General features: G+C 45.0%; 1 protein-coding gene across 1 annotated transcript; it reads left to right on the top strand.

The window, feature by feature from the left end:
* The first annotated feature begins 837 nt into the window (after window positions 1-837).
* On the top strand, window positions 838-10,337 carry LOC115533247 (rho-related GTP-binding protein RhoE). The gene is made up of 5 exons (XM_030343653.1): window positions 838-1,145; window positions 1,308-1,395; window positions 6,313-6,422; window positions 7,443-7,577; window positions 8,171-10,337. The coding sequence occupies exons 1-5, from the start codon at window positions 996-998 to the stop codon at window positions 8,417-8,419; spliced, it is 732 nt and encodes a 243-aa protein (XP_030199513.1). The 5' UTR covers window positions 838-995; the 3' UTR covers window positions 8,420-10,337.
* Window positions 10,338-10,963: the final 626 nt, after the last annotated feature.

The following is a 10,963-nucleotide window of genomic DNA, read 5'->3' on the forward strand; positions in this document are numbered from 1 at the left end:
GCTTTAAACTGCAGGGCGCAGGGTAAAGAGAATGGTCTTGTAGGAGGTTTGACTTCCAGCAAAAGGTGCATAGTCTACCTGTGTAGGTATTGATAAGCAAGGCACCTTACCCCATCTGGATTGAATGGTACTGCAAGTGAGTAAGGGACTTTGGGTAAAACTGTCTGCCAAATTACTAAATAATATTAGCTGATCTGCAATGCAGATACAGGAAAACACACACACACACACACGCACGCACGCACGCACGCACGCACGCACGCACGCACGCACGCACGCACGCACGCACGCACGCACACACACACACACACACACACACACACACACACACACACACACACACACACAAACGGCAAACTTTAACCTGCCAGCAATAACATTCAATTAGAAAGATTCAAGCAATTAAACGGCCAGCCCTTAATGGATTTTGGAATGTTATGGAATATAATTTTGTTCATACTGAAATTTGAGAGGATAATATTGTAAAATGCATTCACAGTAACCAGTTGATATATGAGTAAGACAATAAATTAAATAAAAAATATATTTATATTGAGAGAGAGAGAGAGAGAGAGAGAGAGAGAGAGAGAGAGAGAGAGAGAGAGAGAGAGAGAGAGAGAGAGAGAGAGCAGCAAAGTACGAGAGACGAATATAAATATACATTTGTTCTCAAGTGTTGTCTTGTCATGGGCGTCATCGCGCATCTATTGAGCATCTTAGTTGGAATCGATGGAGCCATGCCCATCTTTGCTGCATGGAAGATTTGACAGTGAGGGGGCGCTATATTTCCACGAGGGAGACAGGGTGGTTGTCATCTGCGTGAGACCCGCGATTGGCTCACTCCTCCCATATATATATTCGCCTTCCATGTCCCCGACTATAAGCAACAGTGGAGCAGGCAGAGGAGTGGCGCCGTGTGTCAGTAGTATCCGAAGCGCGTTTCGACTGGGATCTTAATTCACCGTGGAGCAGCACATGTCATTCAGGACAAGTCAATGAAGCAAACTCAATCCGGTCTCAAGCTTTCACCCACACCCGAGATGGATCCTACCCAGAGTGTGAAGTGTAAAATCGTGGTCGTAGGGGACAGTCAATGTGGGAAAACCGCCTTACTTCACGTGTTTGCGAAAGACTGCTTCCCAGAGGTATGTTGGGACAGTGAACACCGCATCTTCCTGGGACTTCTAAATTCGTAAAAGAGAGGATTTGTGCATCTGGCGGCATTTCAGGAACGTTTACTTTTAGAGGCTTTCATGTGTATTTGGGTTTGTACGCTAACAACTGCTACGTCTCTTTCCTGTTTGTAGAACTATGTCCCCACGGTCTTCGAGAACTACACAGCCAGTTTTGAAATCGATACACAGAGAATAGAACTAAGTCTTTGGGACACATCAGGTAAGGACGCTTTTATATTTGTTCCTAGAATTGAACAGTGGTGAAATGTTTTTCCCCCCTAAACAGCCTAAGGGCGCGCAATAATGTAAGAACTTGTTTTTGTTGTGATCTGTGTTCTCTGGAAAGCATTGCGCACGTTGCGCAACTACAGAGCCGCCTGGTGTTCCGAGCTGACGCTGCGTGTTGGGAATGTTGGAACGGACCGCATCACTTGAAGGGTTTCTCTGCACAAAGTGGCGTACATGCCCTACCAGAACCAACCGTCGCACTTTTCACGGGCGTTAGAGGTTTTAATGCTTGGGGGAGTGGTTATATTTTACACGCGCCGGTTTGCTGGCTCCCCGCACCAACCCAACCACGCCTCCCCCCCTGTATTCTCAAATATGCTCGATCAATAATGGCAAAAATATTTTTGCAACTAAAGCGATGGTGTCAAACACGCTGGCACGGGTGAGGAAATAACTGCTGACATGTAGCCTACATTGATTGGGCCTGCATGGATTACTTGTTCTGTAGTCGTTTAGAAATTTCTCAGCTCTCAGCCTCCGACCCTGGGGCGGAATAGTTCCTACAGGAGCCAGGCATGGTACCCCCAGCTGTCGTGTGTGTGTCAGCTGATTCTACTGAGGCTTGTCCAGGATGTGGTCTATCATTAAGCGGCCACACAGAGCAGGAAAGGGCAGCAGCAACGCATGCAGATGGACGTATACGCTCCACTGGACTGGCTGATTGGTCCGGCGGTTCATGTGAAATTGTTTCCGGGATCCTTGGCCCTCGCGTCCTATGTGAATGACACTGTTGTGGTGTGCGACATCTCCAGATCTCCTTTGTGTAAATCCTATGGATTAAAGGGGTCTGTCTGGGACCACACAGTCACATGCAGTTTACTCCACTCTCGGGCTCGAACCCTCCAGTAAGGCTGGTCACCTTCCTGCCCTATAAGTGCCAACCTTTAGATTTTGGTGTATTTGGTCATGTTAGGTCATTTGATGGATGAACCTCCTTCTTCACTGGTCATTCTGTGAGTGTGAATCTGAGTGCTGATTCAGAGAGGGTTTCTGTAAATAAGACAAAATGGTGAGGGGAGGGCTTTTCTGTCATTGTTTTCCTAATGCGAGGAGGTGTTAATGAACCTGTTGCTGCATTCAGAAGCTCATTATGAAATGAAGGTTGTTTAGATCATTTTAGATACATAAAAGAACCAGCGTTCTAGCTTGTGCTGGGTCTTTGTTGTGACCATACTGCTGATTCCCGAGAATCTGAGTATTCGTACGAAAGAAAAACAGAAACACAGTGCCTTGTGTACTGTACGTCTTGTCCCATCCTACAATAGCATAGAATTTAGCCTCCCCTCAATGGTTGAAGAAATGTTCTCTTCTTGTAGCACTGCATTCCTGTAAACGTTCACTGTAGCCTTTGCTGAGTGTCAGCTTCCACGAATGATTCCTACTGACAGAAAAGAAAAACAAGGCCTTTGTAACAAAAGGTTTTTTACTTTGTTTACAACCTCAAAAAGCAAAATCAATTCCCCCTGTTGTTTCCCAGTGTATTGTTGGATTCACTTGGACTCCATGCATTATTAAAGGTTCTCAGAACGTTTTTCTACATTTTTGAGTCCAGTTGCGCAGGCACTTTTGTTAGCCTCACCGTTGACACAGGATCTGCACCCCAAGGCTTATAGGGTACAGACGTACATTTAATGCCGAAAGTGAACCTGTCTCACAAGTCAAGGATGCTGGTAATCCCCTGACCCTCTGAATGGGCGAGGTCCCTGGGTACCCCCCTTTCCTTCACTATATCCTTGTGTATTCCACCGTTATCTCCACCTACGACGGGAGATTAATTTCTTATTTCTTTCCTGGCCGAATGCACTTGTAGCGGAGTAGTCTGTCTTCAGTCGGCCTGTGAGACTCAAACAAGTGGTGTGTGTGTGTGTGTGTGTGTGTGTGTGTGTGTGTGTGTGTGTGTGTGTGTGTGTGTGTGTGTGTGTGTGTGTGTGTGTGTGTGTGTGTGTGTGTGTGTGTGTGTGTGTGTGTGTGTGTGTCCGTCCCTAGCCCCTTCACCCCATCCTCCGGGGCCATGCGTGTCATTGTTTGTCTATTTCCACATCGTCACTTCAGCAGCAGGTTGCCAATAAAGCTGGTTCCCTGTTAGCAGTCTGCTAACGGGGGGCAGAGTTTATCTCGTCTAAACTCTGCTCTCAATCAATAGTCTCTGCGTGCGCGCTTCCATGGCCCCAAGGTGGTATTGGTATTGTGGCCTTGCAGAGCAAACGCGACAAGCACGCAAGTTTGTGCACACACACAGAGGTCACATGTCACCTTACCGGTCATTTGTGTAAGATCATATTATTTTTTTGATTTATTATGGGGAAAATGTTTGTCAGATTGGGAGTGGGTTGTGATTAATGGAAAACGGGTGCAAAATATCTAGGTCTAAGATGCTGTTGCTAAGGCATTCGTAATGGTGTCATTTGTTAGAAACGCCATATTTTCTTAAGTTCTTAAGAAGTCCCCTTTTGAAAATGCCTGCACCAGTTGTAATTGCAAGTCACTCTATATGCAGCAGTCCAAACAAAAACACAGTTCATTTGTGATTTAGAATGGAACCGATTTACAAGCTTTAGGAAAGAATGTGTAAAACACAACCTTGGCGTTGACTCAAACACGATGACGACCGTCCTCACAACCAACCGGTCGTTGTTTCTGCCTCCAGAGTGAGGAACGGGCCCCCGAGTCTGATGTGTTGGAATAGTTAATCTCAACCTAGCATAATGTGTTTAAGGATAGGATGTCATGATCTTATCAAAGTCCTCGGTTTGGCGCGTAACAACAGGAAGCGAACCACTTGAGAGGCACTGAGGGGAAGAGCATGTTTGGAAATCGGATGTTGTAAACGAGGCTGATCATACCTTTTCATTATCTGCATTCCATCCAGAGAGAAACTGCTACGCAGATGGCATTTAACACACACACATGTTCCCGCACACACACAAACACCCACTTTGTTTTCTCCCCATTATGTGGGGAGAAAACACTTCAGTACACGGTACCACCAACCACCCTACCTCACAGACACACAGGCAGGCATGCGTGCATGCAAACAAACAAACAAACATACACACCACCACTGTCCTCTGTTGTCTCTGACAGTAATGATCAAGCACACAGACTCCTTTACCATGGCTATTTTGGAGATCACCAAAATAGAGGCACCCCTTACCGGAGAGGGGGATGTGGGGTCTCGTTAAAATAGCGACAACAAAATGCCAGGAATCCCTGGCATTGGGACGGCAACACACGTGGAAAGTTGGACTCACGATTTTCCAACATCACCAGGGGTGCACCAGGCTTGTTGTTGTTGAACAGGTTTAATCTCTTTTCTCGGAAATCCAATTGGGCAAATTTGCTCTTGCGTAAACAGCTTTTTTTTCATTCAGTTAAAAACACGAGTTGAGTCAGTACGACCTGCAGCTAGGCTAAGGTCTCTATTAGGTTAGTACTTGGAATGCTCTGTTTGAAATGCATTCAGATTCATTGACAAAACTGGGACCCAGAGAAAACATCCCATCTGTTTGTTGATGGTGCATGTCAAACATAATTACGTTTTGCAGACCTTCTATAATATTGCAGCGTAAACGAATGCTTTTGGCATTTAAAGTTTTTATTCTCAATCCACATGGTCGATGCTGTCTGTAACCAAATCAAATGCTGCGGCTGTTTCTGAGATCCCGCCGGTCTGCTGGCTGTTTTTGGATAATAGAATGAATTCATTTCCTGTTCTTTTTGTAGAACCCTCCTCAAGGTGAACACTAACACAATCTCCCTTCCCTGTAGTGATGTGATTCTATTCTGGTCCCCCACAGGCCAAACAGCTGAGACGACACGCTTTTTACTAATTCATGGAGGCCCCCCCAAGTCCTCGCTAGCAAAAAACATTCAGTGCATTAGGGGATATTAATGTTGTAATGTTGAGGGGGGCATATTTGGTTTTCGGTTTGATCCTGGCTATATGTATGATACTTTGATTCCACTTATTTAGACTTCCAGGATGTTGGAATAATGCCTTAAGATAAAGCATTCTCTATCTACTTACAATTTGCATTTATTTTATTATCAATGGGGAGCTTATTGTCTCTATTGTCTGGTTATCACACCAGTTCCTCAACCAAAAGTACAAAGACCTGGCAGTATTCCATAGAAAACCTTTTGATCTAAACAGAAAGCCATAATCACCCTTTCTCGCTTGCTGTATCAACAAGGAGTTGAATAATAAGCAGTATAAACTACTACCTCAGTCTACCTATATCCACAAGCAGTCTACCTATATGTCCATTTCCATTATGTTCCAGCAAAATGGTATGACATCCCTTCTATAAGGGCGTGTTTAGAATTGCCCCTTTTCCAACCAAATGAATATTTTCCAAAAATAATGTTGAAATATGGCATGGATTTATAAACTTAAAATCAAAGCAGACCTGCTTAGACGATACTAAAACCTATCCTAGCTTCAAGGTGTGATTTGTTGATTCCAGATTCTAAGTAACGTAGCAGTGCCGGCTAACTGCTGTAATTTCTGCGTCACCGACAGCCTATTCTGATGCCAACAGTTGCGAGTAATTCCTTCCACTCCCGCAACTTATTCCCTGCTTTGCATACATTACAGGATAAAGGAAACCTGATGACTGTGCAAGAGCTGATTGGATTGCTCTATACCGGAGTTTGCCTGGACGGAGATAGCAATTTAATTAGGTTATGTCTCCGTTATTAAATGGTTTACCAGAGGGGGGTGTTGTGCTGCCAATGTATGGAAATGCAATCACTGAACGATGTATGGCACGTTTGCATCCACTCTCTGTGTAAATATCTTCTATGTGTCTTGGTTCTTCTCCTACTGACTGTTTTTTTGTCCTTTCAGGCTCACCGTACTATGACAACGTACGACCACTCTCTTACCCCGACTCTGACGCGGTCCTCATCTGCTTCGATATCAGCAGACCGGAAACGTTGGACAGTGTTTTAAAGAAGGTAAAATCCATATTATTGTTATGTCTTTTTTTTATACCTCAAGCAGGTTAAATTACAAGATAAAAAAAGGGTATCAACCTCAAAAATCCACTCAGAGGAAACATCTCGTCCTGGGCGACACGGATGGGTGGTCACTCCCTTGACCCCTGACCCCTCTCTCTAAAGGCCCTGCCTTTTGTGTTGGAGGGCCAAGTCGTTTTCTAAAGAACCCAGTAAGACAACGACGGCCTGTACCACAGAGCGAGCTCTGCGTCCATTGTACCACTGGGATAAAGAGCGTGCAATAGAGTTGGCATTGGGGTTACGGCCTCTCTCTACCCCCACCCTTCGTCACTGTTGTGAGGTTAGGAGGTAGTGGACCAGCCACACTTGGACCCCCTGTGGAGCTCTTCCATATACGTAGCCTGCCCTCTGACCTCTGAAGGCGCTCTGGTCAGAAGTGGGCCAACTGCCTGAGTAGGGTCAGCAGTTGAGACGGGCGTGAGATGGGGGAGGAAGTTGAGATGGTACAGCCGTGATGGGAACATAATCAGTACAGTGTGTTTCTGTTCTGCATTGTTGTTCTACTCTTGACCCCCACAACCCCCCCCACCTCCATCAACTCTCTGTCTCTCTCTCTCCCCCTCTGTCTCAGTCTCGGTCTCTCCCACTATGTCCCTGTTTTTTCTTGCCTTTCTTACTGCCCATTGGTTTCGTTACATAACGGTGTGCATTGTCTCTGGGGGGGAAACTGAAAGATAGACTGGTTCTGAAAAGCACCAGGACAGGCGGTCCTTCATGGCATAGAAAGAGCCTGGGAAAATCTTTGTTTTTCTCTTACTGTAATTAACACGGGTGAGCTTGACAGAAAGGGGGCCTTTGTACTTGTGTATGACTGTATAGCTGGGCAACCGCTTCAAGGTGGCTGAGTCACTGGGAAACGGGCCCATTTCTTTAGCTTTGGGTGTCCCAAGTTTTTGGTTTCCACAATGACGATTCTTCTTTTTTTCTTTTTTCTTTTTGTGGTCTCTATTGTTCCAGTGGAGAGGAGAAATTCAGGAATTCTGTCCCAACACCAAAATCCTGCTGGTTGGATGCAAGTCTGACCTTCGAACGGACCTCACCACACTGGTGGAGCTGTCTAACCACAGACAGACACCAGTGTCATATGATCAGGTGAGGGCCCACCTACTAACATACCGACATTTCATTATTTCTCTAGTAATTTGACCAGAGCCCAAATGTTAGGAATGCTTTAACAAGGAAACTGAATGGGCATTGTTGATACTTTTGGAGCAGGCTGGGCTAATCATATTACCGGGGACTAAGTAATCTGGATCAACTTGCATGATGGCAGAAGCATTATATGTGACATTTAAGACTCTGGCTCTTGTGTTTCTGTCGTCTAGCATGTCGTGTCTGGCATTCAATCCACATTCTTGGGAATGATCTTATCTTTCTCTCTCTCTAAGCTTCGGGTGATCCCCATCAGCACGGTCTTGAGCTGGTAAAGGGGAATCGCCTCGCTCTGCTATTTTCAAAAATTAAAAGCGGAGTACTGCTTTATGTGTGTGTTGTGCGAATAAATGTTTGTCTGCAGCAACTCAGCCCAACCCTTTTATTCACAACATGCCTATGAAGCAGTACCTTTTTTTTTTTGCAATCAGAAACCAGCCGGGCATTGCAGTTCCCTTTCAAGGCGATAGTATAATGGGAACATCATTTTTAACGTCATCGTCTCGGTCTGGTCTCCCCCATTCCCCTCCCAGGGCTCCAACATGGCCAAGCAGCTGAGCGCTCCCTACATCGAGTGTTCCTCCCTGCAGTCGGAGAACAGCGTGCGGGACATCTTCCACGTGGCCACGCTGGCCTGCGTGTCCAAGAACAACAAGAACGTGAAGCGCAGCAAGTCCTCCCGGGCCACCAAGAGGATCTCCCACATGCCCAGCAGGCCCGACCTTACGGCGGTGGCCACAGATCTGCGCAAAGACAAGGCCAAGAGCTGTACTCTCATGTGAAGGGACGGGTCTATTTCCGAGACTTCCTCGGAACCGTGTGGACTTTTTGGACCGAGTAGGGGACGGCACAAGGCATTTGAAGGGGGGGGGGGGGGGGGAGCAAGGCAGTGAACCATGCCCTGTACACCAAGCAGTTGAAGGATGACGGATGCTCAGCACTTTAAATCATCTCAAACCTACCTTCCCCCCCCCCCCCCCCCTGTTCCTGCTCTCCTGGTATCTATAATGTTGCGCTAGGAGAAATGAGTCTGTCCCGAAAGCAGTGCCATGGGATTTATAAACGGGGGGGGGGGAAAAGAACAGTGAAGCTCCCAGTAATTGGAGAAGCTCAGTGACGATGCCAACCAGAGATAACCCCCAAGCCTCAGAAACACTAGGGTCTGTTTGTCTCATGACGACAGGCCCCTCCTCTACTTTTCAGGCATTCATGGGGAGATGTTTATCCGCTTTTGGCCTTCTGTTCCCCTGAAAGCGACGTAAACATCCCTTTTTTGGCGATCGTGGTGGGTGATCTCCTACCTCGACAGGAAGTGGGGGCATGCGGTCCACTCATATCTTAAGATTAAAACAAAACGGATGAAAATGTGGAAAAAAAAAAATGAAGACTTTAAAATATGTTAACCCCTCCCCTCCCTAACAAAACGAAATGCATGCAAGAGACTGCTACTTTCTAAGTGAAAGGCCCAAGGAAGAGGACACTGGTCTCTTTGCGGTAGCCCCCCCAGCTCAAAGTGACAGAAACACTGTGGTTTCAGATCGTCTGTCTGTTGTGGATTTTCCCCCCGTTCTTTCCTTTTATAGGTCATTGCCTTGATGCGTTTGCCAAATGGAAGTGGGATATGTGTATTTTCTGTTGCCAGTGTCAGAACCTCGTTTAATGTGCCATTCCCACAAGTTACAACGCAAATTAATCTGTAGCTCGGCATCTGCGGCGTCTAATTGGTTTTTGTTTTCATTCCTATTTATTCTTTACTACCAAAGAAAACAGCTAGCTGGTGGCAGAGCCTATTCCAACTTTAGATGAACCCATTCTTGTAGTGTATCATAACCTTTTCTTGGTGTGCGGCAGCGACACACATAATTCGTTGCTACGCGGGTTTGGCTGAAGTTTCCAATACGTAGTCTGTTGCTATGACACCAGCGCCTTGCGCGCGTGTTACCTTGGGGTCTTGGTGCCGATAGCCGTGGCTTGTTAGCGGCGAGGTCTCTCTCTCCCTCTCTCGATGCACACATCACCTCTAATTCACCATCTGGCTATGCAGGGTACATGTTCTGGTTCACGGTTTGGAACGACTGTGTGTGTATATGTCAATATTTCACATGGTCTTGTTGAAAGTGGTTGCATCTGTTTGGCAATGCATGCACGGATATCCAAGTTTCTCTGCCTAGTCAAGCCCCGTTTTGCCGGAGCTATGCACATTTATCATTGCAAGGTTCAGTTTTTAAGGAGACCTCTATCTGTATCTGATGTGCTATTTTTTTTTTATTTGTCTGAACGTTTTTGTTTGTAATGCAAAATGATGTTCTAATCATGCTCATGCAAATTCTTGATCATTTGAATAACAAAAACGTACAAAGTTACACTTTGGCGACTCCCTACTCCAAACTAAACCAGCACCAGTCGACCTTCCACACCCCTCCATTTGGTTTTGAGCTGTCGTGTCTTTGACTTAGAATCCATCCCTCCCCCCCTCCACAAGGCAGTATTATAACAGACTGGGCGTGTGCTTTCTAAAAAAAAATGTATTGAATCATTGTTCAGAAGGTGTTTGCTGTAGTTTGTATGTCTTTTGTTTTGTTTGGGTTTCTGAATGTTCAGTCCAGTTGTACGGATGTATGAATTGATGTCTTAGCAGTATTTATTTAAATGCTATTTTTTTTTTTTTTCATTGAAAATAAAGGTTGATGTCCAGTAAAATGCCTTTTTTTCGCCTCACCGCTGTAGTCAAATCATTCTTGACTACAGCCAATTATAAAGATACAGTAAAATGTCACAAACTCATGAGATAAGACATGAAACAGGCAGAAGTGTAATTTATAGCATACTTGTGTGTATATATATATATATATATATATATATATATATATATATATATATATATATATATATATATATATATATATATATATATATATATATATATATATATATAGAAACGGAACAGAACTCACACGTCACTACACAGGTCCGAGGATGCAGTGTGACGTGACATGCATACACAACATATCTGGTATGCATGTAAAAGCCAGCCGACAACTGAATTCTTATTCAGTTAATCATTTCAAATGATGCAATGGCTGATGGTATATTATGTGTGGCTATAAGGCATTTCTAAAAAAATGACCCTTCAATTATATCTTGGCAACCGCACCTTTTCATGTCTCATTCACAAACGACAGTGCACAAGTAGGGTTTATGACCTGGGCTTTCCTGCGTTCACTGATTAGAGCTGCAGAAGGATATTTATTGATCCATGAGATTCTGCCCCTCAACTGAACCAGTGCCCCAATCACACAGTCTCTTTATATTTAATTGGACTCAGA

This window comes from Gadus morhua, chromosome 20 (genome assembly GCF_902167405.1).
Source record: "Gadus morhua chromosome 20, gadMor3.0, whole genome shotgun sequence".
Lineage (NCBI taxonomy): Eukaryota > Metazoa > Chordata > Actinopteri > Gadiformes > Gadidae > Gadus > Gadus morhua.

What these genes read in the sequence shown, in the direction of transcription:
- LOC115533247 (XM_030343653.1), top strand. Translation starts at nt 996, where the DNA reads ATGAAGCAAACTCAATCCGGTCTCAAGCTTTCACCCACACCCGAGATG. An exon ending in TGGACAGTGTTTTAAAGAAG is followed by an intron (nt 6,423 to 7,442) that starts GTAAAATCCATA and finishes CTATTGTTCCAG; the next exon opens with TGGAGAGGAGAAATTCAGGA. An exon ending in CACCAGTGTCATATGATCAG is followed by an intron (nt 7,578 to 8,170) that starts GTGAGGGCCCAC and finishes TTCCCCTCCCAG; the next exon opens with GGCTCCAACATGGCCAAGCA.